This window comes from Phalacrocorax carbo, chromosome 1 (assembly GCF_963921805.1).
Source record: "Phalacrocorax carbo chromosome 1, bPhaCar2.1, whole genome shotgun sequence".
NCBI lineage: Eukaryota > Metazoa > Chordata > Aves > Suliformes > Phalacrocoracidae > Phalacrocorax > Phalacrocorax carbo.
This window is the reverse complement of record NC_087513.1, coordinates 202,859,152-202,886,909: the sequence shown is the minus strand read 5'-3', so window position 1 is coordinate 202,886,909 and position 27,758 is coordinate 202,859,152. Positions and strand designations below refer to the sequence as shown.

The following is a 27,758-nucleotide window of genomic DNA, read 5'->3' as shown; positions in this document are numbered from 1 at the left end:
AACTTAAGTCATGCTCATAAACATAAGCTCATGCTGAGAATTTTGTTCTTATTGAGCCTTTTCAGGGAACACGGACATGTCGTTGCACAGGAATTTTCCCAGATGTTCTGAGTGAACATGTCTGCTATTTTTCACCATGGTTTTCCATTTTTCCTCCATTACTTGCCTCTAATACAGAGTTTCTCAGGCAGCGAGTTACAAAATCAGACTTGACTGTCGTCTGGTTTCACAACTGCTCACAAAACCAAATAGCAATTACAGAAAGCAGTACTAATCAATTTTTGAACTACCATTTCAACGTGTAGGGATGACAGCAGAAACATAAGAGCAGTTTACTGGCCAAGGAAGAAAGCAACATCATGATTAATGCCAGTAGTTTCTAGAGAGAAAGGCTCTGTTTCTGCAGCCGTTGATGGCACCTAGCAAGGAAGATTTGCTACTGTGACAGCCAGGTGAGCAGACAGATTTTTCCTGTCCTGTCCACAGTTGTGTATTTTATTTAGAAAGAGAACCTTGCCCAGGTTTGTCTCTAGTAAGCAAGTACTCATGAGGTCACTGAATCTAATAAGCAGTATTCTTCCACCATGTAGGTGGACTGATCAGCTCCTGGCATCCTGCTTCAAAGGCATTTTGTTCTTATTTACTACAAAGGAACATGCTGGACCAGTATACACTTTACTCAATGTTCAGCAGGACCGACACCCCAAGGGTAGTTTTGTTTTTCCTAGAGCCAGCTGGGTTTTTTGGCTTTGCAGTTCAAAAGATAATTTCTTGCTGAGTTTCATCTGAGGGATGTGTGGCTTAGGAGGACTCTGAGGAGAATGGTAGTGAGAAGGTCTGCCCACAAGGCTAGGGTGTTGGCTTAGCAGTCAAGGAACATTTTTGGTTCATTGGCTTCTACATTTGGATAATGTGGGGTATGTCACTGTGCTCCTGTGCCCCAGTTTTATAAAATAGCATCACACTGATGAGCTTGCTGGTCTTTGGTTATGGTAAAAAAGCACATGGTTCTTTGCGCTTGACCTTCCAATTCTGCATTGAAGTCCTGTTATACTGTGAATATGTTAGAGTTTATGAATGTTTTGTCACTCTTGCCTGTTCTGTTCACTAGCCTCTGATAAAAGCTGAGGTACTCTTGTTACTCGTATGTGGCATTTAAAGCTTGTGAGTGTTAAGGATGGGAAGGAAATGTCCAATGAGATGATGACTGGTTTTCCTCACTTAAACCTGTAGCTCTAATGGTGGAGTAGTGAGGTTGCTAGAGAAGGGCATAGTTTTCTGAGCCAAAATGAAAGAGTTTAAACTAGAAATGTAGTTTGCAGGGGAACTTCAAAGACCACAGTAAGGAATTCTTGTCCTGGTTATGCTTGGGATATTACTGGAATGCAATCAAATGATTGTTTTACTCTTTTTGACACTTCTCCAAGAATATCTTTTGAGATGAAGCAAACAAATCTATCCTTCCCCTTTCTTCTCCCCCCACCCACCTTTAAACAATGAATTCTTCAACAGGAACGTGACTTTAGGACAAAATGACAGCCAAAGAGCTAATGTTTTTTGAACATGGATATAGTAGCTATTTCAGGCATTTGTCAGATACACACATGTATTTTTTGTGTATTATCTGAATCTTATATATGAAATTATGATGTTTGTGCATAATGTATCTTACATTATACAGGATGATCTGTTAGTCCAAGTCTTAACATCCAGATGGCTTTTGCTAGTGTATTACTACTGTATTAGGCTGAAAAAGAGTAGAAGGAGAGATTGAAATATGATGGCTTCCAGCAGCAGGTCTCGTTGTAATTTCTTTTACATTCTTAACATTTGTAGTGGATCTTTTGCTATGTTATCTTAGGATTGTGATTAAATCTAAAGGTATGTAGGCAAGATCTTCCTGCATGTAGATATTTTAGAAAGTCTATATCTATGTGAGTATAAGAATTAAAAAACAGACATTTGTAAAGCACCTGCCAGAGAAGATGAGATGATGATTGTAACTTCAAGAATAGTTTTCAGTCTAAGCAAAATACAGATGAATGTACATGATCATATAGAGATGGGAATGAGTGGTTTATGAACTGTATAGCAATGAAATGTGGTTTTCTCAAAAGCTGATATTTGGAACATAAGGGAAACACACCTCAAGACTCTCATGTTCAGACATTAGCTCTGGACTCCAGGATACCACCACCTACCTACCTTCTACCATTTCTTAAACGTAGATTTCCCTCCCTGTGCCTCCCTGCTTGTAGAGGCGTAGCACTGCTGTTTGTAGCACTGTGTCTGTCTGCTTGTGTTGTTTTCTTACCTTTACTTTTTCATTGCTTGTTTGCCTCCTGTTCTTCAGGTCTGTGTTTTTGCTTGCTTAAGCTTTCACAGAAGGTTATGGTATGAGGTAAAGGGAAAACAAGTTTTGTCACTTTTTTAATTGTTTGTGAAAGATAGAGGAATGTTTTAGGATCCTGTCAGTGTTACCTTGTTGCTGCTGGGCCTTAATCACTAGATGAACTTTCCCATGAAAGGTAGAATATCTCTATGCTTATTCTTTTTCCCGGTGCTCATGCTGGTTTCATTCTGGCAGGCTTGACTTATTGCTGGTTTTGTACTATAGTGCTATAGCAAAAGGACGTGTCAAAAGCATATGAAAGGATGCAAAGACGTTACAAAATTGAACTCCAAATCCTAAATCAAAATTATAGAAGTGCTTTCTGTTCTTTGATTTCCCACCCGCCACTTCTTTGCCCTTATCCCAGAAATGTTAGACATGAGCTTGAAACTCTTCTGTTTCATGTACTGTTATATATGTAAAATGTTGGAATTTTTTTTAGATCAATTTCAGCTGGAGCAAACAAGAGCCCGCCATCAACTCCTTCCTTCTATATTGCAGGCCCACTCCCCGATGGATGGGAACAAGCTATGACCCAGGATGGAGAAATTTACTACATAAACCATAAGAACAAGACCACATCTTGGCTAGACCCAAGGCTTGACCCACGCTTTGGTAAAAGTTCATCTCACTTGAGAATTTTTGATTCGCTTCAGTTCACTCAGCTTTAATTTTGCAGGCATATTTTGAAAACTTTTAATAGTAAAATTAAAATATATTTTAATTTGAATTATAGAGACCTTGATTTAAATAATTATTTAAAAATAAAAGATTAGCATATATCCTGTAGAAGTGTATGTCACCAAAGTTTCTAATGCTAGGGGTTGGGATTTTGCCATAGGATCCATACAGTTCCCAAAATTGGTGGCATTCAGAAATTACTTACCTAGAGACAGTTTCAGCCAAGCTCACTCTTCCCTTTAAAATTGCAAAACTTTACCACAGAAGAATCTTTCAATTCCCAAACAATTATTTACTTTCCTTTGTTCTATCCCAAAGAGGGCATTGTCAAATAATAATTTATGCTGTTTAAATATACTTGAAACATATACCAGCTTATAATTCCAGCTTGTCACAGTGATGATCATGACAAAACTTTCTGTTTTAAACAATATGGAGAGAAAGGATTAGTTTTGTTTTTTCTACTCTAAAATTTTTGTAGCATAAAGATGATGTAATATTGGAAATAGAAACAGTAAATTAGGGATTGCAGGCTTGAGATGTAAAAATTTAACAAAATAGAACTGATAACTCTTTTCCTGTAATGTTTGTGATTTATATGGAAAGCAGAGCTGCAAACATTTAAATAAAATATTGGCACTGATGACTATGAATAGCAATAGCATGTATTAAGAGACTCTAAACTAGTTTCTTAGATTGTCCAAGTGATTGTTCTGATGTATTTAAGGTGGTACTACAACTTTAGTTTTTGTATAAAGCCATGACCTGTGTGTATAAGCTTTATTAGCTGTATTAATTTACCCCTTATTTGTTTTCCCAGTGACTTACTATTTTCAACTCCTTTGGATTTTAGTTATTTTTCCAGAGCCATGGAAAAAAACAGTAGGGGTAAAAAAAAGAAGAGATCATTGTGGTTTTCAGGCTTTAGTTTTGGACTCGGTGCAGCTAAATGAAAACAGTGTGCAGATCAGTGAGTAGGTCAGGCTGAGGGGATACAAAGCCTTTGAAGCTTTACAGGGGTTGACCTAACAACAACTGTGGGCCCCTTTTGGGAGAGGCATTAACTCCATGAATGCCATATAAACACAGAGCTGCAAAACTCAACAGTCACTGTTCTGTTTTGTTTTGTTTTTCTGAAATGGCTGTTAGACATTTCAGCATTTTTGTTTTGTAGGCTTGAGTGCTTACTTTAAACATCCGTTTGCTCTTAGGGAGAACGCCAGATTGTCACACTTTGTTTATAAACTGCTCACCAGTTTGTAGACAGGTTGAACCACTGTGCAACTTGAGCGTGAAGGTGGGGCATATATTGAAGCTTGTCAGCTTTGGCAAATGTCCATGCTGACTTTAGCACCAGCCAGAGCTGCAGATCTGTTTGGGTGCTGCAAGAGGAGTGTGTGGGTAATTCGCAACTTAACAATTACTTAATATGTGAATAAGGCTGAAAAGGAAGCAGTCATTTTGAAAATCAGTGTTGCCTTTTGCAGTTAAAAGAGGCAGGTCAATTACATTTATTTAAGTAATCTTGCAGGGTATTTATTTTTCTTGTCTTTGCATTACTTTATAGTTTCCAGTGATGAGCTGGAATTAAAAAAGGAGTGTGGAAAAGGCTGTAATTGACAGAGGTCGTGAGTGAGAAGAACCGTGTTTCTCAGAACTATTTTGTACTCCTGTAAATAGTATGGTCTAACTGTAAGAGCAAAAGCTACTTGTCTTGTGTGTACTGAAACTCCATCAAATGTTCAGGCTGTGCAGCTAAACTGAAAGAAGTTAGAAACGTCCAAAAGACTGCATAAGGGTTTCTTGCTGCATAGCTTCCCTTTTTGGGCCCACTGCGTATGTGTATCCCAGACAGGCTTGAGTACATGCCAAGGCTCTTTATTTTGTGGTCGGACTTTTAATCTGTTCCAGACCTTTTCAGTCAAAGAGCTCAAGTGTAACTGAAAGGGGCAGGAAAGAAGAAGAAGAGAAGAAGAAAGAAAAAAAAAAAAAAGCGGGGGGGGAAAGCATGTGGGCTCTTCTGATCTGGAGTGATGGCAAATAGAGACAAGCTGCTAGCTGCTGTTGAGCTTGAAGGAGTTTTCCTTGAAATCTTAAGTTGTACACATTGTATTGTGGTTTATGTTGTTATCATTTGAGCCAAGAAAATACAAAATCTTATTCCTATTGCTTTCTCACTTGTGACCTCCTTAAGTCACTCCAGTAAAGTAGAAAAAAAATGTTTGACAGAGCTAACTTACTGAGCCTTGCATTTACTTATCATGTGGAGATCCTCTACAAATATATGCTGTGACCCTAAATAGCATGTGAATGACTCAGAAGTTTACCTTTCTGTGCTTAATATAGGTTGAAAATCCTTTGGGGTTTTTCCCCCTGAGGATCACCATACTCTTTTCTATCGCTCTGTTTTAATACAAAGGCTTAGTTTTCACTATTTTTTCACTACTAAAACTTTCATAAGCAATCCTAGGTGAAGTCATCTTTGTAGCGTTGAAGCTTTTGATTATTACAGTGATACTAACAGTGACTGAAAATGAAGCAGAAATTCATTTCTCCCTTGATACTGCCACTTTCACCAATCTGAAGAACCATTGAAAACAATAAAGCTGTTGAACGGTATGTGCAAACATACTCCTCTGTTCCAGTATTCAGAAACAGAAGTTTGAAGAGTCTTTGCCCTTGTTGCTTCTGAATTCCCAGCTTCCAGGAAGACAGCTCTTATGGCTCTGTATGTTTCTCATCGAAGCTTTGCATTCATCTTTATTTTCTGTAGTAGGTGTGCGTATACCGTGTTTTGTTTGTTTTTTATAAGTAGTGCTGGGAATTTTCCATTAATGTGGCTAGAACAGAGAGAGGAAGGAGAATCAGTTTGAAGAAATTGTTTTAGGCGGAGACACCTACTGACTTACTTGGTATGAGGAATCTGGGTATTGCATTCATGCTTTTAAAGAGAAAATAAAAGGACGTAGTTAATATGGATTCTTTCTTGGAGCAGGGTTTTAAGACTAATGCATCAGATAAGAGTCACTGTCAAAATACCTGGCTGTGGAGTAGGCCGGGTCTAAAACCTGAGTGCTCCAAGTTGAAGATAAGAACTTTGTTCTAAGACTCAGATCTAAGATCTTTGAAGTGCGCTTGAGGTCTTCAGCTACACCACTTAAATGGCAGTAAAGTCTTGTTGTGGCTCAGATGTTGATCCTTCAAGCCTGTGCATTTGACTTTAGAACAGTTTTGCATTAGGAGAATTCACAAATTTGAAAATCTAGGGAAGAACTAAGTATGAAAGGAGGGTCTTCTGCTGCCAAGCACAGGCAATAATAAAACATGACATGGGATCAAAGGAATGGGGATGGGAGGGGGGTCCTTAGGCCTGTATCAGCAGGATTTTTTGCCTAGTGGAGCATCTGGTACAAACATGCTGTCCTACCTTCTCAGTGCCTTTGCATGCCTTGTAGTAAAGTAAGGGGCTTCAAATTACTTTTTCTTTTTTTTTAAAGCAGGTTATTTTTTAAGAGAATTGGATTGTCAGGTTGAGCTTGTGTTATGGACTGTTTTGTCTTTTACTAGCTTCTGCTATTGTCCGTTAGTCATTCATCACAGATCCTACTGGTTTTCTTAAGCCTTCCAGATAAGTTAGTATGTTTTCTTGATAGTCAAAGAACGCCTGGGTGGGAAGCAGATCAGCTATGCATTCTGAGTGGCTGGAGTTGGTGAAGTAGAACATCATCTGCTTTTTCTATAAAATTAAATTTCCTAGAGCCAGTTGAAGTTTGGAATCATTCAACTTTATTGCTACAAGTTTCCAAGAATAGGCTTTCTTATCAAATACCATTAAAGGGATTTTAACTGTTATTTAAGTCTGCAGATGATAGAATTTGTTTCTGAAATGGAACTTAAAATGATTTGCCTTTTGAGGATACTTAATTTGTTAAATTTGAAGATGGGATGGTGAACTTGAAGTAGGAAAATACCAGAAACTGGCAGTTGATTTCTGTGTCATTGTTGGTTTAATATAAGTCTTGTGTTTAAACAGTAGCACTCCATTAGAGCAGTCAGGCAAGCGTGTCTGCAGGAATTGGAGTAAAACAAGATACTCTTTCAGTTTTCATGTTATTTTATCCCAGACTTCAGTTTTATAGGTTTGTTACTAGTGATCATACCAGTGTTACACAAGTCCAGTCTTTTTCCTTCTGTTCTTTGAAATGTTGGAGCTGCCATATGGAGTATGAAGTAAAAGATGTGACCTCAGATTGAAGTCATTGCCACGACTTTATTTTTATCACTCCCACTTACAGATTATGTTAACGTTTTTTGAAGTTCTGCATGAATTTTGGATGAGGGGGAAGGCAAGGCAAGACAGTGTTTAATATCATTATGGAAAGTGCCACAGGGGCTCTGTGTACAGTAGCTACTTGAACTACACAAGTAGGAGAAGGAATAAAAGTGGTAACGGTAGGAGTATAGAGAATGCACATCAGGATTTTCTGCTTCCTTTTTTTGTAATGTAAGAACATATACCTTTGGAACAGTGAAAAGGGCTTGTTCAGAAATACTGAAGTAAAGTGCACCTGTAGATTTCACTGAAGCATGTGTTTATCATTTCCATTAAAAAAAAATCCACACAAAACAACCACAGAACAAACTTGAAATGCACTTAAAAGCTTAAGCTTCAGAGCATCTGCTAATTTTTAAGTATCAGAAATTAAAAGGAAATATTCCATAGTGTTGCTTTCTTATCCCTTACCTGTCCAGCACTTTGTTTAATATGTGTTTCTTCAAATTAGTTTATAGAACCTTGCCAGAGGCAGATTTGTGGAGAAGATAGAACTAGAACCCTAGACTGGAAAACTTTTCAGACCTTATGTCTGGGTACAGTGGCATTTCAGATATTTAAAGTTCCAGATCTGCCTTCCATTTTTGCACAAAAGCAGAGCATGAGCCACAGTTGGTTTTGATCTGCAAATTCAGTGGCATATTCTCTTTACATGCTCTCTAAAACAAAGTGGATTTCACTCATCTGAAAAGTATATTGGTATTAGATTTTTCGTTTTCCCATCTCTGTTTTTCCAGAACAATTTCAAGAGATCAGATAGGGTGGGGAAGAGATTTGTGTACTTTGGTATGTGTGTCAGAAAATGTGTACAGATGGAGCAGCATTGGTTTTCAGCAAACCAGTGACTTGTGTTGAAGTGAGCTCATGGCGAATCTGCAGAGGCACATGAAATTTCATTGGTAAGCATCGCTTTGTAATAGGGGATGCTGCCCTTATTGTAGTGACAAAAGACACTTAATAGTTGTTCGCCATCATATCAGAAAGTGAAATCTTGTTTGTTCAAAAGCAGGATGTATTTAGACCTCTTTACTGAACAGAGTTCACTGAAGAAATCATTAAATCTGTCTACAAGTATTGTGTAAGGATGCCGTTATCTACTTTATGTAGAATATCTGTGTATTAACAAAAAGCAGGGAAAAAACCCACACTTATATAAACCTACTGCCCTCACAAATCCTTAATAAAAGTTTATACATGTTTTGGGTTTGGTTTGGTTTTCAGAATAATTTCATCCTGTTCAAAAAGGAGATTTATTGGTAGTGGTGTCTTAATGCCAGTAAAAATAATGTGTACTTCCAGTGCTGTGTTAGAACAGCTGTGACACTGAAAGAAAACTACACTCCTAATAGGGCCCTTTTTTCCACCATATCCTTCTAACACCGCAGTTTGCATGTCTCTGTTAATGAGCATACTACATTAAAAATCGAAGGTGCATCGTTTTTAACACATCATTCATTTTCTGTAATCTAAACATATATACACACACACAACAATTATATACTCTAATCGTATATAATCTAACATTCAAAGCTTCAGCTTTTTTCCTCCTTGAACTTGATCACATTGAAATACGATTTCAGTTTCTTATATATGGAAAAAAATTTTGCTCTGTGTCTTTATACTGTTGATTTTTATTTTTTTAATTACAGTAGTTTTTACTGGATTTTGTAGTTCCTGTTCAGCCATTTCTAATGGTCTTAGGACAGATTAAAAAAAAGATGCAGATGTGCATATGCATATACACAGGGTTTGTTCCCCTGAAATAAATTGAAGGAAATCTGCATTAAAAAAAGTTTTCATATTATTTTATAAGAAGTTATACAGAAGCGTGTGTTTTGACATAATTAACCCAGGAAGTATTATGTGGTGATTAAGCAGTGAAATTGTTAGCAGCTCATATCGTTATGTAGACTCTGCTGATTAAACTTTGGTCTAGAATGTGGACTAGCTTTGATTACATACATTTTGCCAGACATTCAGTGGACAAACGCTGGGCCTTGATGAGCTCAGAGTCTTGCCCTTTCTGTAGTTTTCAGTGTTTCATACATATACTTTAAACTTAGACGACGTTAGTTGAGGTTTCATCTCATAATAATCTGTCCTATGCAGTGTGTCCTACACAGTTCTCTGTAGTACTGATACTTACACTGTCAGTTCTATTCTGTATGAAGATTTAAAAATAAAGTCAAATATTTTAAAAATTGTTTAGACTTCCAAAATTAAAACTGATTTCTTTTTAAAGAATGGGAAATGGTTTTGTTTATATGCATCCACTGAACAGAAGTTTTTTACAGCTATTTATGTTACTGCTGCATCTCATTTATATTTGCTTTTCTGGCTGGCCAGAAAATTTCTGTTCTTCTTAAAATGGCATACATTGAGCAAAGGTGCATTATAAGTATTGGTATTGACTTCTGTGGGGAAAAAAAGATCCATGAACAGCTGCAAAAGCATTTTACTCTGGTTTAATTTCCAGTGTGTTAAGAGTCTGTCTGTAGATGCTATAGTGCCTTAGTGGTAGGCAGTCAATCCAGCTGTTGCACCTCTGCATTTTAGGATACAGAAAGACTTTAAAACAATAGCAGCTTTATCAAAGAAAACAAAGAACTGTTTAAATTGATTTATATTGTTTTGTAAAAAGGTGCCATATTGATAGAAGAACAGAAAGAAAAATATTTATTGCATTTATCAATTACTTGTATTCAAATGAAAAGTAATCAGTCTGTCATTTGGACATGCTTCTGTAACAGATGATATTTTCGTTGGATATATTTTGTTTTAACCAAAAGTCCAGCTGAGGAGTGAGTGAATTTTTTTTTTTTTTTAACCTAAGACACTAAGATTTGTTTGCACACTTAAAACAGCAAAATGAGCCCGGAGAACAGTCCGTTTCAGGTACCCCCCCTTACTCTAAGCTCCAGGATTCTCAGATTAATCAGACACTGAAAACAGAAGATTTTATTGTGCTAATTTTTAGATTATTTTCTAACAGCACCAGTATGAAACTGCAGCTGGGATTTCCTTAAAGTAATATAGCAATGCATTATAAAGAATACAATCCAGAAACATGACTTGTATCCTGATTAAACAACAAATTGTTGTACCAAGTCTCTCTAAAAAAGCCACTTGGAACAAGTTTTTATTACTTCCGAGACTCATTCTTTCAAATCCTCTGGTAATTTTTTTTTCTTCACAGCTCTTTTCAATTTAATCAAAGAGGATTTTTGCCTTTGTTGCAGTGTTGCAAACTAGCACCATTCAAAAGCCTGGCCGTAGCCAAAAATGATGCACAAAACCTGTCTAGTTTCCAAATGAAGCTGAAGGAGACAAGTGCTCTTTATCAGTTGCTTCAATGAAAACATTAATTCTTATCGTTAAGAACAGTAAGTTAGAGTATGCTCAGATTCTGAGCTTTTTGGTTGTTGTTTGTTCAAATAAAGAACATTTTAATCTGCAAATTTTAAAATCAGTTTTAGTTTTGAAGGATGAAATGGTAAATGCAAAATAAAAACCATCAGACATTTAGCTGTATCTGTTAATCATTAAGGATGCTCTTACAGCAATCTTTGCATGTAATTCTGCACAGGGGAAAGGTACTGTGTTACTGCAAACTGTCAGTGCCCTGGGACGTGTGATTTAAATTGGCATAGGATCTTGGGAGAGAATTAGCCTTTTATGTTTGAGTTGTTAACAATCTGTTCGCCTTTTCTGTCTAGCACCAATGACTGGGAATTGTTTCTCTCTCTTGGTTTGTGGGTTTTGGTTTTTGTTTTTTTCCCCATTAAGGATGTAGACAGCAGTCTAAACTTTTTTCAGTAACTGTCAAGTATTATCTCCTACAGTACAGAACAGGCATTTGGCTGTAGAGTTTGGACAGTAGAACGTTTAATGTGTAACATTTGAAGACCACTAATTCTCTGTTCTCAAAAGCATATTGCAGCTATTACAATTGACTGTATTCTGCAAATTGTGAAGCTAAGCCATGTTATAGGACGGCAAGATCTTTTTTATTGTATAAAGTTGCCCGTGTTTTTAACTTGTCTGCCCCTCCTCCTCCTCCCTCAAATCCCCCTCTTCCAGAAACAAAGACTTGTTTGTTCCTTCTCTGCCTGTGAGGTCTTTGCAGCCTCTGCTGTGTGGGTGCAGAGCCCCTTATTTAAATGCTTTCCATACCCATGCAAGGTAAGGAGCAGGATGCATCAGAAAACTGATAAGTCCTAACTCTACTAGATAAATGCCTTTATCTACTTTTTATTGCCTTTAAATTCAGAGTACTTAAAAAGTGCTGTATGTGTCAGGATCATCACAAACGCATGAAGTGTGGAAAAAATAAAATGTGCCTACCTGAGATCACATTGCTAAGCATATTCTTTACAGTCCAGAATTCTGAGGTCATGTCCTCAGTAAGTAATGGAGACTTGAGAGTTAAAAAGAAAAAAAAAACAACACAAACCACAAAACAACCCAAAACCAAAACAAACAAAAAAAGCAAACCAACAACAACAAAAACCTTTAAAACTCTGTTTTTTCCTGTCACTTGAGACAAGATGTGTTTTCCCTCTTTTCATTAAATACTGTGGTGGAAATGATAGAAAATTACATTCTTTCTGTTTCCCTTGAAGATAGCACATGTGTAATCAGCCAAGATGGCTGAAAATCATTCAGTGTTATTACTGTTGGGTTTTTTCCACTGGTTCTTTGCTTGGGTGTGTTGTTAAGTCAGTAAAGATCAGTTAGCAATATTTTCTTTTAATGTCCAAACTTTTAGTTAAAAATAGTTCCCTTACATGAAAAATGTCTCTGTGGCCTGTTTGGGGACAGTTTAAAATCTTGTCAATTTGAAGTCTTTTGCACTTCCATTTTTGAAATAGTAAAATGCTCAGAAAAATCCTTTTAATGGATACCTGAATGAGAATTTAGAAACTAGCGTTTTTAGGTTTGGTTTCTGAAGAGTTACCAAACCATATAATTTAATTTTCCTTCAATATTTATTGACAGAGATTAAGTATACACTGAAGTCTCTATCTTATTATATTCCTGGTTTAGATGCACTTTTAGTTAGAAACGTTACTTTCAAAATGGATATTCAAAGGCATTTCAGGGATCTAGGATGATGGAATAAAATGAAAAACTGATATCAGGCAAACATGATTTGTTATAGTTTTAATTGCAAAGTCAGTAGGCAGGAAGAATGGAGCAAACTGTGATCAGAGAGAACAGGAATAATACAAGTAGCTATCAGAAGGATATAGGTATATAAAATATAAAGACCTTGACATGAGAGGGGAGTTATTTCCAAAGATAAGTATTAGTGGAAAAGAGACCTAGAGAATTAATACTTGTATGGTACATGCAGGATAAACAAATTCATAGGGATGTTAGCGATGTTGCACTTACGTGTTTAAGTAAGGTTAGAAACTGTTACATTTTTATGAGGTTATCTGTAACATGACTTGGCTGTGAACTGCATGAGGCAGGGACTCCAAAACCGTGATTATATAATTGAAGACTAGACCATAAAGGCAGCCTTTTTAACCTACAGAAAATTGACACTCTTCAGCTTTGGGTACTTAATTTTTACAAGCTAGGTAGTTTGCTTTTAACTTAGATGTGCTTCTTTCAGGTGATTGTAATTTTCTAACCTTTGTCCCTCTTTACTTTCCACTGTAACTGACTTTCCGTCTTGTTTAATAACAGGGTTTGAATCCTGGAACTTCTGAAGGTTAGTACAGATTTCTGCTTGAGTTGCAGAAATAGCTAACAGCAGGAGAAGGCTGTTTCTGTTGTCCCCTACTAACCCCCTTCATTGTGTGCTTTCAAGGTGAAAGAGGGTAAGATGTAAAAAGCAAACGGCATAGTTCTGGTTCCAGAGTTAACAGGATTCCAGGTAAAAAGAGCAGATATATTCCCAGCTCCAGCAGTGTCATGTCCAGCTTGTCTGGAGCTGCTAGATGGGCTGCCGTTCTTTTGCATTGCTCTCTCTAGCTTCAACTTCGCCCTAATTTGGTAAATATAGGTAGTCTAATTGCTACCTATGGTAGCAAAAATAGGTAGTCTAATTCCAGCAGAGATTGCCCAGTGGAGGTCCTGGAGCTTGTAATTACAGTTCACTGCTCACATCCTTGTAGGACAGCTGTTGGCACTGTTGAAACTTTTGCTTAACAGTTTCTGGTGTCTTGGGGCATATGAACCTTCTGTGTGTGTTCAGCAGAGGAACAAGCTGTCCTGTCTCTTCCCATTGCTGGCCTAGTGACCACGGCTCACATGGCAAAGCTGGCTGATTTGCCATCCTGGTCATCTTCTTCCTGAACTTCAGTTTTGATGGTGAAGTAGTGCTGGATGTCTCATAAGATCAAATGCTTTATTTTAACCTTTAATCCACAGCAGTGTCATCTTCCCACTATTTTTCTTCCCCACTGGGTCACGGTGGGACTTACAGACTGGAGTTGAAGCTCCAGCCCTTTGTATTCACTCTGTTGTTTCTACTTGGCATTGGGATTCAGTTTCTATTCCTACTTCACCTGTTCACTTACCTTTACAGGAAGTTATATCTTATTTGTGATCATATGTATGAAGCTGTCTTACAAGAAACTACACACAAGATTATTTCAAATTACTTAAAGCTATTTGCCACTTCATTTTATGTTGACTTGACTCATGAAAATGTGACGCACCTGTCCATTAGACTATTGACTCTGTGCTGGACCTCTGGAATAGCTGAAAGGGTAGACTAGAGAGTTGAGTCTGTAACTGGTTTTGACTTTTTTTTTTCCTTTCCTGTTCTCACTCAAGCATTCTTCTTCATCTGTTACCTCTCAGTGGAAAGATGAGCTGTGCCGAGGGGAAGAGGGAGCAAGGCTGTGAAGCAACAGCCATTTTCAGTACTAGAATGAGATAAATATATTTAGGCTTTCTTGAACAGAAGAAAAGCACTACTGTACCTTAAGTTGAACACTCAAAAGACAGTGGAGACTGAAGATAATACAGATTCTTTTATGAGATAATTCTCCTTGCTTATGATAGTTAGAAGTGTTAGTATTCAGGAATCCTCTATATGTGATGAAAAAAATAATTCAAACTAATACAACAGATGGTTTTCTTTGCACCAAGTCAGCCTGTCATCCTAAGAGAAGCTCACTCCCTTTTTTTTTTTTCTTAGTTCCCACAAACCATAATCCTCCTTCCAAGGGGGAAAAAAATGTGTACTGCTTTCCCATCACTGCTTCGGCAAATGCATTCTGCAGCATATTGTGAATGTTAACAGATTCAGGCTGTTCCAGACAACAAGAACAACTAATTCCAAAACAAAGCACCTGAAAATAGTGCCCTTGTAATTAAGTACGTTCAGCCTTTCCCAGCCTGCTCTCTCACTATGGGAACACCAGTGCCTGTGTTGACTTTAACTATACTGGTTTCATGTAGGGGAAAATTCAAGCCTGTCAAGTAGATGCATCCCAGTCAATTTATAACATAAAACTGTCTTAGGTCTTGCTTTTATGGGGGAAGGGAAGATGTGGGTTGTCATTGTGCATCAGATGTACAAGATGACACTTTTTCTTCTGCACACCCCAGAAAAGATGCATCGCTTACTTTTGTAGGGTAAAAGAAAACAAAGCACTAGCAAAATCTCTTCTGTGTTGATGGCAGTATTTTTGGCTGTACCAGCTATAATTTTGCATGTCAAGATGCCCTAAATGGAGTCTGTAATAACTCAAAACTTGATGTGAAAAGGATGTGAATGGATTGTTGCTTGACCTGCAGCACATTGGAAAGAATGGTAGCCTTTCACCAAATGTAGTTTGATATAAGGGAGATGATCTGTTTTGTCATTCTATGTGTTCTCGAGATTAATGCTTCTAAGATTTCACATGAATTTAAAAAGTGGTTTTATTATTTGTGTCTAAAGTGAGAATAGTTTATTAGGAAGAATAGAGATCCTTCTAATTAAACTTGAAATATTTTACTGCCGCTTTTGAATTTTTCACCAACTTATACATATAACTGGTTTTAGAAGCTTTTAGAAACCAGTATGTACTCTTAAACATGAGACTGTTGCATTGATTTCATAGGAGTAACATGTGAGCATACAGTTCACCCTCAACATCAGTGCAGCTGCGTGTTTTGTACTGTCATGGCTTGTAATTTTGTAAAGTTTTTTAATATATGCCTACTAAGGATAATACTTTCCTTGCATATATTTGTCTGAGTTTCATTTTCAAATGTATATTGTTTTGGTTCCTTAGCCATGAATCAGCGAATCAGCCAAAGTGCTCCAGTGAAACAGCCACCCCCTCTGGCTCCTCAGAGTCCCCAAGGTGGTGTGATGGGTGGGAGTAGCTCCAATCAGCAACAACAGATGAGACTTCAGCAGCTACAGATGGAGAAGGAAAGGCTGAGACTGAAGCATCAAGAACTGCTTCGGCAGGTGAGGCCACAGGTTAGACACCTACTTCCACTATTTCTTTTGTATGTTGTTTTGTTTGGGCTAAGTTGTTGTTTCAGTGAGTCTTAAAAACTGGTGACTGTACAAAAAGCTTTGAAACCTAAAAGGGTCTGAATTCATTCTGTTATTGGTATCAGCTTGGTACTGAAAGCATCTGACTTATCAGACTGAAGGATTTTGCTTTCCTCCCTCATTCCTCTCTAACAAACCTCTGCAAGAACAGGCTTCTTTACGATGAGGATGACATCATGCACTGTTGATACGATTTGGATGTTCCTCTTGAGAATATATTTCATATTCATTGAGTTCCAAGTCATGCAAAAAGACAAGAAGTTGGTTCCCACAGCTGCTTTAGTTCTCCCTTTTAAGTGGAGGAAAGTCTTTCACTTTTAGAACCTGTTGCACTCTGTAGGATTTCGAAGTACTTTTAAAGTTTATATAAGATTCACTGAGGAGACACTTTGATAAAATCTTATCTGTTAAACAGTGGAGTGGAGCATGGAACAACTGAATCACTCGTGCTGCATTTTGAACCTGTGGTTTTCTTAATACTGAAGAACTTCAAACTTCATAATTAGGCTGCAAACTATTCTTTTCAGTATTTTTCTACTCTATGAATATAGCTGTAGCAAATGTTAAAGTGTAGGACTGGACATTGGAATCTCTGGATTTTGAATTCAGGCTTGACTTCCTTTTGACTTTAAGCCTTCTGGTTCAATTTTTCCATCTGAATGTTTTAAGAGTTACTACCGTCTGTGCTAGATACTTAGGATATTCTTTGGTTTTTTTGACACTACCAGGGAAAGCACTAATCGTTTCCTTGAGGAAAACCTTCTAAAATCTTACCCTGTTCCCTTTCACTTTGGGTGATGGGCCTTGTATCAGGAGAGGATAATATCTTAATGTCCTCAAAGTCAGCTTTTCTCTTTCTTCATCACCTGCAGTATTCTGTCCTGGAATCTGACTCCCGTTATCCCCATTGTAGTCAAGGCCTGTTTTGTAGGAATCTTCAGCATCTCTTGGTGTAAGATGGGTCATCTTTACAGCTGTTACTTTTTATAGTATTCTAGGTAAGAATACATTGCAAAGGTGGCATCAGGACTTTCTCTCCGCTTAAGCACCTGGGCTTCTGCTGTTCCTGCTTTGCTATTAATCCACCAGCAAACATTTTACCCTGTGCTAGCATGCTTCTAGGTAGGCCTTCTAATTGTCTTCTTGCCTCAGTTGTCATTGAGAACCTGACTAACTTTGGACCAGGTGACAGCCAGTTCCCTTCATGTTGTTTTCCCTGGTCGTTGAGCTTATCTGTCAAATATGCATCCTTGGTAAATCTGTGAGTTTTGTTTCACTCTGTCGTGATTTTCATAGTTTCTTAACTCCCTTATCCTGTCTTATCTGGCCTGTCTTGGGGGCTTGATACTACAAGATGGTGTTTATAAGACAGCCTGCATAGGCAAAACGTGCAGCTAAAGTAATTTTTATCCATCTTATTTTTACTCTTAGGCATTGCGGAATATCAATCCCAGCACAGCAAATTCTCCAAAACATCAGGTAGGCTCTTAACTGATGTTTCAGCATAATTAGAAAAATGAAGCATTAAATTAGGCTAGCAGAGGAACTTTTTGCTACATAAAGGCATTCTATAAAAAAAACAAACCACAAAACAAAACAAACAAAAAAAAAAACAACCAAAAAAACCAAGCTCTGCCATACACATTTTTGAACCACTTCTTTGGTCATGACCCTAATGTTATTTTTAAGAGTGCTGCGTTACCACAACACTATATCTATATTTAAAAGCAAATGAGGAATTCATTGCACCTTTTTCTGCATTGAAAACAACCTTCTTGTTTAGCATTCTTGAGGATACTGCTGTTCTAGCCCCGATGTCATCAAGATGTGTATTTAAAGCAAGCCTCCCAGTATATCTAAGGTAGTAGTTTGTGACTTTTAAGTGCTGTTCATATGAATGTTCTTATCAGTTTGTTTAAACGGGTATGATCTTAAGGATGGCTATCTGTAATCAGTTAATGTAAAGTCACTTGAAATATTTATGACTTTTAGGCATGTACAGTGTGACAGAGTTTTTGAATAGGTTAGACTAACAAAATAATTGCTATGGGGATATAATATGTAATTATTCCATTTTGACATCTGACAGGCCCCTGCGCAGATACCTTTTCTGTATAGGAAACAACAATTTGGAAAAGCCTCCCAAGCTCAGGCCAAAAGAAAATTGGTTAAAATGTGAAGCATAATAAACAGTTCAATGCGGATTTCTTTTAGGCTCTTAAGAAGTTGAATATGGAGTGAATCTCTGAAAGGGTGGATTTATGGATATATTCAGAGAGCTTCTTACTTGCTATTGCTAACAGTATTCTTAATCTACTGGTTCTTAGGACAATATATTGGCTTGTATTGTACTTTGTTTTTCTAAGAAAAACACTATAAGCACTAGGCAAGAAAAACAGAATAAACGAAAGTATCCTGTGTTCAGAAGCCATGACTACTGGTGTACCGTTGCATTCTGAAGAGTACCACAAAATTTTTATGTTGCTAGTTCTCTGGAGAAGATCATCTTAAAAAAAACAACAACAACAAAAAACAAAACAAAACAAAAAAAAACAACCCACACACAAAAAACGAACAACAAACACCTCAGACCTTAGGAACAGTAGTGACACCCTGGAAAAAATACTTTCTTGTTTGGCAATTTCAGTGCAGCTCTAAAAGTAAAACTCATTTACAGAGCATTAACCACATAATGATCTCATTGATCAATATTAGATCCTATTATGGAGGAGGACAACAAAATTGTGTAAGAGTTGCTGGTATACAAGGGAATAAACAGAGAAGCACACTCCTCCACACCAGTTGGAAACACCTTATCTTCTGCCACAATTAGGTCATTCAGAAGGGATGTTTTTCTTACTGAATGCCAAAAGTGTATTCTGTGTTTTCTTGTATGCCTGAAGCCCTGTCATACAATTTTTCACTCTTCCACAGTAATTTCTTCCTGTTTCCAGCTCAGAAATATGCAGCAAATGGAGAACTTTGGGATCAGTTTCATATTTAACTCAGTAAGATCAGATTTTTGGAACTTCTGGAAATTCTGGCTTAAAACACTAAAAAGCTGCAAAAACTACAAGGGACCTTATTGATAATTCATTAAATATATATGTAGTGGTCACTCTGCTTTGTTTGGGATGGGAACTGATGAAAGGATTTATGCAAAAATCAGGATTCCAGTTACATTTAAACTGGCTTCATACCAGGCTCGCTTGTATAGTCACCTGCCTGGGATCAGTTTTATTAGTTTGCACTTGCTAATGAGTCAAGCTGTGTTTGAGTGATCTGGTGGATAGAAAAGTAGGCAATCATGTCAACTTAAAAGTTCTGTAGCACTAGATTGTTCATGTTGTATCATCTAAATATATTTTCTGTGTTTTCATGGGTCACCTCAGAAATGTAGCAAGCAGCCACATGTAGAAGAAGGTGCTTAGAGAACTGCTTCTGAAAATTGTTCTCTAAATGCTTCTTGAGGCTTTGTACTATAGAGGCAAATATTGTCTGCCTTTTCCAGTGATGCTATTATCTAAGTCCAAATCTGTACATCCTATCAGGCCATAGTCAACCTAAGGAATCTGTGAAAAATGTAGAAAGTACAAACATTTCTTTGGTCAACTTTTTCTTTTTGACCAATCCTTTCTTTCCTTTGTGAATAAAATTAATGACTTTTAGAGGAATTATCTGCTTTCATGATGATAAACCTGTGCTTGGGGGAAGAATAATAGCTTCTCTTGATAAAATATAGATGTTCTTTTAAGAAGTACTGAAAATAAAATCTTCACATGTTCAGCGCTCTTATTTGTGGGGAGACTAAGTCTGTTTTAGAGAGGGATTGTCAAGGTCTTCCTTTCGTAAATAAATTATATTACACCGGCATTCTTGAAGCTTGCCTCTATGGATGAAAAAAAACTGAGAAATGTTCCTTTACTTTTAACTGGGTCTCTGAGCTTTTCTTATTCACAGAATCAAATAGGTTGCAAGGGACTGGTGGAGGTCATCCAGTCCATCATCCTGTATCCACCCCAACCTCCTCTTCCTTCTTGACATTTTTGTCCACATAACCTGGATACAGTGCCACTTGTATCCATATCTTTGGTCAGGTTTTTTTGGTACTGGGTGAAAATTGTGTCCTTGCCAGTTTTTCTCTCTCTGCCATGATACTGTAGTATCCTGTAGTGATACTAACAAAGTGTTACATATGGAGGCCTTAGCACTTAACTCCTGGGAAGATTAAACAATTGCTTGGCTTCATCTTTTGTAGCAAGTACCGTGAAAGACACTTCTTGTTTGAATGAGGATGTATTTTATTATAATTCTAAAGATGTTCAAGTCAAAGGTATTTAAAGCAAAAATTATAACTTCCACATTTACTGTAAACAAGAGCTATTGATGCATCCAGGGAATTTGAAAACACCAAGCATCTGTACAGTTACTTATGCCCATCATCAACAGTGATCTGTGAACACCTTAAAGATGCCTACCTGTCTTAGTTAAGAGATTGAGTGACTTGACTTTCTTTCCATCCCCAGTAGCTCTCCTTCCAGTTTCCTGCAAATAGCATTCAGTTGTCAGAAATGTCTCACCTAAAGCAGATGTCAGTCAACTTCTGTATAAATCATAAAATAGGCTAGACGTTAGGTAACAGATTTCCTGCTTTCAGGTATACAATGGAAAGAGAGAGAGGCAAATACTACTGAGGTACTGATGGCATTATTCTTGGATGTTGTGCTAAAACTGGAAGATTTCTGTGTTTTTCTGCTGCTGGTATTACGGTATTTGCTGGTAAGATCAGGATACTACGTAGCCGTTTACATGATAGGTTCTTCTGTATATGCTTGCTCATTCTGTATCTGCTGCTTGTTTCGAGCACTGAATGGAGATCCCTGTCTGAGAACCAAATACTGCCCTGCTTCCTTGCTACTCTGTTCAGTTGTGTTGTCCAGCTTACCTTTGTGTTATGTCTGTGCTGCTTTCTTGATAGTTCTGCATACCTGGAATGTGGTCTCTGTTCATTGTCTCCATTCCTTTGTCCTTTTTATTTTATGAGGTACCTCTCATATTCTCTGTCCTGTTGCCCTGGACTTACTTCTTATCAACTTCTGAGTGATGTTCTGCAGACTCCCCTTCTCAGTGAAGAATTTGTAAAGACGTGGCCAGTCTGTCACCGTTCGCTGAATCACTTGGTTTTCTTTCATAATTTTTTGGTATTTGCTCTTATTGCATAAAATACGAGCCCTTACAGTACTGAATAGTTACTGGGTTTGAAATATTATTTTAGCTTCCTATGATTTCTTTTTTTAAAAAAACGTTCATTTTAGCTGGTGTTTGACATCTTTCATCAGCTTAGTTGAGGCGACTTCCAGTGTTCCAGGAAAGTATTAGTTTCCTAGGACACTGTTACTATTTTTCAGTAAAGGATTTTTTTCAATCAGTTTCTGTGTACACCAATACAAAGCTGTGTTACTGTCAGATTTGTGACATTTTCTAGAAAATAAGGAGTGCATTGTTAAATACCAGTACAGTCCTTAATTCTGTACTCTTGAACTTCCATGATGTTAGTGACGCTGGATGTTTTGCTGAGGACTTGAGGTTTGGGAGGTTTTTTCCCTCCCCTATAATATGTCTTTAAATAACAAGATATACTTATGTTCAAATCTTAGTGGAAATGATGGGCAATAGTTATTTTTGTTAGTATGTTTAGTGAATCCTGAAGTGTTGTCCCTTGAATCTCTTGTTTCCCACCCTTCCACGTGTTTTTAATCTAGGTCAGCTTCAGATAAATGACTTGACTTGAGTGCATCAAGGGTGTTGATGCTGGGGGAGTGGTGTTGGGTTTTTGTTGCTTTTTGTGGGGTTTTTGTTGGTTTGGGTGGTTTTTTTTTTAACAGATATGACACACTGATGCCAGTCTTTTTTGGCTTTTCTGACCAGTGAAGATATGACCACTGGTATACAGAAACATTTTTGAAAATTACATTTACAAGATTGAGGAAGAAAATAACAAGTCCCAGCAGATTCATAGCTGAGTTGTGTCCCTTGGTTTTAATTTGCCTTATTGCTTGATATTTGATAGAGAAAATGGTCTGTGATATGTCTTACTCTAAGAAAAGTTTTGAGGAGGGCTAGCTAAGGCACAGTGAAAAGTGTTTTGAACAAAGTGTTTTTCCCATTTAAAAATTTTGCTTCCGATTTAACTTTTTAAAAACAATAGTCACAAATAATACCTGAATCTTCTCATTTTATTGGAAGTAGATATTGTATCCCTCCTTTTGGTGTGTTTTATTCACTTGATAGCTCTTTTTATTAGTAAGGTTTGCTTTGTCCCTCATGGTTTCAAGTGTTCTGTTAGATGTTTCTTTTGTACAATGAACAGAAATTTTTACTGATTTCTTACTTGCCAAAGTCAGTAACAAAATATTACTGGAGAACTGTTATACAGATAAGGGAGCTGAGCAGCATCTTTGATATCGTAAGTAACTTGAAGATTCCAAGTAGGCAGAAATCAATTGTATACATTTATCTCAATTATCAATGAACTGTTGATATATTATCGTTAGCAGGAGTGTTTTACTTCATTAGGTAACAAACCGTTGTTATTCATTGGATCACCTTCCAAAAAACTTTGTTACTAGTGAACTGACTTTATTCTGTGGCAGTAAATTCAGCATGTAACAACAAATCTTAGCAGATTCCCCCTACTTATATTGGCACCTGTTTCTAGGAAATCACTTTTATTTTAGGTAGCTAAAGGTTAGTTCAGATAATCTAAGTACCTGTCATTTACTCTGCATTAGTTGCACAGAGCTTTGTTATAGAGTACCACAAGGCTTACAGGTAAGGCAGCATACCTATGCAGTGCCATCATTTTAGAAATTAATTCAGAAGAAGGCTTAATCAGCTGTCTAGAGCCATCCGAAACTGGGGCTGAAGACTGCAGCTGCGGAGTTGTGTGGTATTTTTTAAGCAAAATATTTGCTTCTCAATAAAATGACTTCTGAGTGAGAGGTCTGGTAGACATGCTCTGGCAAACTGAACTGCAGCAGTTTAAGACATTAAACTCAGCTGTCTACCAGAGATTGCCTTACTAAGGCAGCAGAGCAGGATGTGTTTAACATTGGGTTTTTTTCATAATTTAGTAGTGGAAGCATTGGTGTGGCTACACTGCAAGACAGATCAGACAACTGACCTATCAGAAAAATTATTTTTCAGCTAGGCTTGTTTTTCTGACTTGTCTTAGTGTATGGCCATACAAATGCTAGTTCCAGCTGAAGGGAGGGGTAAGAATATGCAGTCAAAGGCCTTCTGTAACTACCAGTAAAAAGTCACTGTGGAATTGCCCCTGGGTTGTGACCCACAGTGACAGAGATCAAGGCACACATCTTCCTCTGCCCTGTCTAAAAAAGTCTACTTCTAAAATGGAAAGTTTTGTCAGCATCGGGAATTATTATTTAAGTCTCTTGTACTTCTGATGAGCAGTACAATAAGGTAGTACTTTAAAGACTGCCTAGATGGTTGGACTGCAAGCATGGTTGGACATAAATAGGCAAATGCTATTGAAAGGGCTAGATTTGCGGGGGAAGGGTATGTTGGCTGCCATCAAAATATACAAAATGTGGAATTCAGCTAGTTTTACTGCAGAAACAACATTGCTTTTGTTCAGCCATCTTGGAAACTAAGTGCCTTAGATGTTCTTTGGCTTTGAAATAGTATGGCTTCCTTCCTTGTTGAAAACCATAGATCTAAGCGAAACATTGTGTATTGGTTTGTGTGACAAAAGCTGTGGAGTTTGCTTTACACTCTCAGTTGGTTGAACTGGGAAATGTAATTCTCATGTTCTACTCATATACTCTAGTATTACGAGTAACTTGAAAATTCAGAAGCTCTGATTCTGCTTGCAGCACCTAACTTTTACGGATTAACAAAATAATTTTATTGCTTGCTTGTGAATGTAGATCTTTATGGATAAATACCCTGTCTAAAAGTCTACAGAGTAAATCAGATCTCCATTCATTGCCTTTATCTGGTTTTTATGCCCCTAATTGGTTCGGGACACATTCTGTGGCTGTGTATGAGTTGTAGCTCACTGAATGGATTTCATGGAGTCACTGGTGCTGCTTGCGGTTGCAAAACTTAATCACAGAGGTACTGCTAAAGCAGTTGGTCAGCAGAAGATATGAGTCATGTTGACCTGAGTACGAGCTGGCCGTGAATAACAGCTTTTGCTAGCAGCAAATAAAAATTGGTAGAGGGAGGCCATCCAGCTCTGCATGACCTTCATGATTGCTGACTCCTGCTGACACGTACCTGCCTTACTGGAGCTCTGAGACACCCTGGCTGGGCAGGTGCAGTACTGGAGCCATGGGCAGGTCAATGGGAAGAGGAGTGTGAAGCAGTGGCACAGTGAAAGACTGCAAAACCAGCCAAGAAGCTAGACTGTATTTACAAATGTCTATTCCAATTTATGCTGCCCTATCTGTGCTTGCAATGGAGTTGCTTAAAAGCTTTTGTTCAGAGAATGTTTATGCAGAAGAGAGTATGTGGCATTGAGTTCTTTGCCAAGTGTATACAATACAATTACCTATCACTCTATCAGTATTACCTCTTTAATTTTGCTGGTGTTCATGATTGCAACACTGAATGATTTATGTTTCCCCCTTACTCTTCATTGATTGCATAACTCCTCGTTGCTGAATTCCTTTGCCTTCATCTGTCCACATGTTTTCCCTGTTTCTTTAGTACATATGCTGTAAGTTTGGCCCTCAACAAGAATGTAAATACTTAGTCTGAAGAAATAACTGGTGCTGAAAGTCTGCCCCGAAGTATTGTGGTCTTCTTTCTCCTAATACTTCTCTCACAACCCAGTGAAGCCTGTGGATCATTTGACAGTTAAGCAGTGTTTTGGGGCAGAAATGTTACAATTGGCCATTTAAAAGTAAATTTACAAAAAAAGACCCAATTATAAGGCTATATCAATTCAAGTTGAGTAGCATGTCATATGTTTAATACAGTAAGAATATGATACGTGAGTTCCACTCTTAACTTTCCTCAAAAGTGCGATGAAGATAAAAATAGAAATGCTCTGAAAAGAGTAATTTTCTAAAGTTAATTTGGACATGGTGTAAATGACCTGGAACTTCATGTAAAACTTAATCTGTATGCAATTATAAAAAACCAAAATGGATAAGGTCAGTCAGATAAATTACACAATGCTGACCTTATTTTTAAAATTACTTTGCTTGAGGAGATGACAGATCATTTTGGTCTTTTGTACAATAACCAAAATTCAGCTTTGTGTTAACAATAGGAATGCTAAGCTTTTGTTTTCCCAGAGGTACTTAAAAAAAGTTTGACATAGTAACAAAAATAGGATGAGATCAAGTTATAGAAATCTAAGCCAGGATTTTGTCATGGTTTTATTTTTGCCTCCAGACTTTAAATACTTCTAATAAAGGATATATTTTAAAGCATGAACTAAAAGCCTAGAGTTCACATTGCTGTCTTTGGAGCTAGGAGAGGCTTGTACACTCCCATACATTTTTTGTAAGTATAGGAAACACATAACTTTTTTATTGAAAATAAGTTTTATAAGGAAGAAGAAATAAAGGGGTCATTCTTCAAGCAACACAACTTTAGTTTCCATTACTTGCATGTTTTAGGAAAAATAGTCTTAATACACTTTTTAGGGCTTGTAGAAAACTGTGCATATCTTATGGAATGATTAAAAATTGCTCTGTATTTGTTTCTGAATAGCTCGTCTTTTTTGGTAATTCCGTTCTCTTTCAGACTCCCAGATTGACATAAATTTATTACTTGAATGAGTAATGAAATAACATTCTTTCTAGGGAGAAGTGCTGTAGTTCTGCTTCCGGAATAGGTAGCATTAATGTTACTTACAAATAGTTAAAAATAGTTGTAGTTTTGCACTTTTAGCACTGTTGTTGTTGAAACAGGGATAAAAGTAGTATTAATATTAAACCTATTTCACTACATTTTACATCCTAACAATAAGCAGAATACAGTTCTCTCTCCTGGTTTAATACTTTTCTTCTTATTTGGGCCTTCACTGAAATGTAATTTTTCTTCTTTAACTGAGCTTTAGCAAGTTCATAAATTTATGAACTTTAGCAAGCTTATAAATCAATGAAACCTGAATATCACCTACCCTCCTAAGGATTTAGAATACACAAAGGTAACTTTCCCATTTTTCCAAATAGCTTATTCCTTTGTACTGACTCTTTTTTTCTTAAGGTACAGCAGAGAAAATTGTCATTTTTTTTCTTCCCTGGTGTCAGTAGCTCTTGAAAACGAGAACCCATAAGGATTTCCCCCACCCAAACTATTGCATCACGAGGCAGTGCTGATTGGAAAGGCCAGGCCTACAACACAATAAGATACATCACTTTAGTGCTTTTAAATACAGAAATGACTCAGTGTTGGTTTTGCTTCATCATTACTCTTTGGGGCCCTGGTGTGTCATTAAGCCTCTTCCTCAGGCTACTGGCACTTTTGGCCCCTTCGCTTCATCTTAGTTGGGCACTGCAGCCTAGGGAAATAAAAACGCAACTCACAGATCAAAGGAAGAGAGAAAGGAGGAAGGACAGAGCATTCTTGCCACAGCCAGGTAGTTGTAGCTACGTAAGAACAGAGCACGCAGTTTGGCAGCTCTGCTATCAGAGTGGGGAAGGAAGGTGTGCTCTATTCCAGTTATGAACCCAAGGCTGAAAATATTCTGGAAGTATTGGTGCAAAATCAAGTGGATTTTTTTAAATTTCCCTTCCTCTTTTTTCTCACGGGACAAATAGCAAGATAGAATTAATTAATAGTAGCTACATCGCACAAAGGCAGTATCTCAGAGAAGAGAAGGCTCAGGTGACATCTGGAAGAATTCTGATCTCCAGAGGAAGGGCATAAAGATTGTGATGTGAGCGAGTGGTTCTTGAGCCATTTCTGGGATGGCTGCTCTAAACCTTCTGCCTTCTTCAGATCACCATTTTGGAAGCATTCCAGGAACCACCCCACCCCCCTTTTTTGTTTTGTTTCGGTTTTGTTAAATAGATTGAGTCCACCTTCTTTGTATCAAGGCTAATGTGACTGGTAGAAATCTGTAAACTTAGCTGTGAAGTAATACCTTACTATATAGTCTTTGCACTTGGTTTTATTACATTAGCAAATGAAAATCATATGGATAAGCTTATAGAAATTATTAAAAGGTGCCTACCATCCTGTGACCTGAAAATGGGGAGAAGCATTATTACTACTATTTATTAGAGCAGTGATCAAGTAAGTGGTGGTGAGCAGAAAACTGGGTTTACTTGGAGGAGGCAATTGGGTGTGACGAACACAAAAAACAGTGGTATGTTTGTACACTTTCTGCAAAGGTCTAATCAACTGCAGTGAGAAAACCTTCTAGTACAAGACATGAAACTTGGGATATGTAGAATAATAACCCACAGGAATGGGAGTGAAGCATATGCAGATCAGAAAAGAAGGAAAAACAGGTGGTAGGGAAGCATTCAACATTTGGCATAATCTGCTGGAAAAGAAAATAACCTTATTTAAAAAAAAAAATCACTTTGAAGAATTGGAGAAAGGTTATTTTTAGATATTAAAAGTCTACACTAGTCCTTAGGTTCATAATTGAGAGTGGATGAAAGCCTCTCATTTTACAAGTGAGAAATACTGAGTATTGTGAAGACTGAAAGATTGGGTTTGCTTGAGATTAGCATCCCAGGCACAGCCTGGAAACCACATTCTACTAACGGTAACAAGATAGCCAGCCAATTTCTTTACCAGTCTCTACATTAACAAAGCACAGACTGGGTGAGCCATTGATGGTGTTT

At 37.4% G+C, this 27,758-nt stretch overlaps 1 protein-coding gene across 8 annotated transcripts in view; it reads left to right on the top strand.

The window, feature by feature from the left end:
* The window catches only part of YAP1 (Yes1 associated transcriptional regulator), a 91,116-nt gene that overhangs the window by 52,621 nt on the left and 10,737 nt on the right, over positions 1-27,758 (top strand). Inside the window, exons 4-6 of one of the 8 annotated variants that reach the window (XM_064441305.1) lie at positions 2,894-3,007; positions 15,650-15,831; positions 17,353-17,400. In XM_064441305.1, the coding sequence (XP_064297375.1) occupies positions 2,894-3,007; positions 15,650-15,831; positions 17,353-17,400 (344 nt within the window). Of the gene's footprint in view, positions 1-2,893; positions 3,008-15,649; positions 15,844-17,352; positions 17,401-27,758 lie in introns of all 8 variants that reach the window. The other 7 variants (XM_064441303.1, XM_064441309.1, XM_064441308.1 and 4 more) reach the window with 7 other exon arrangements.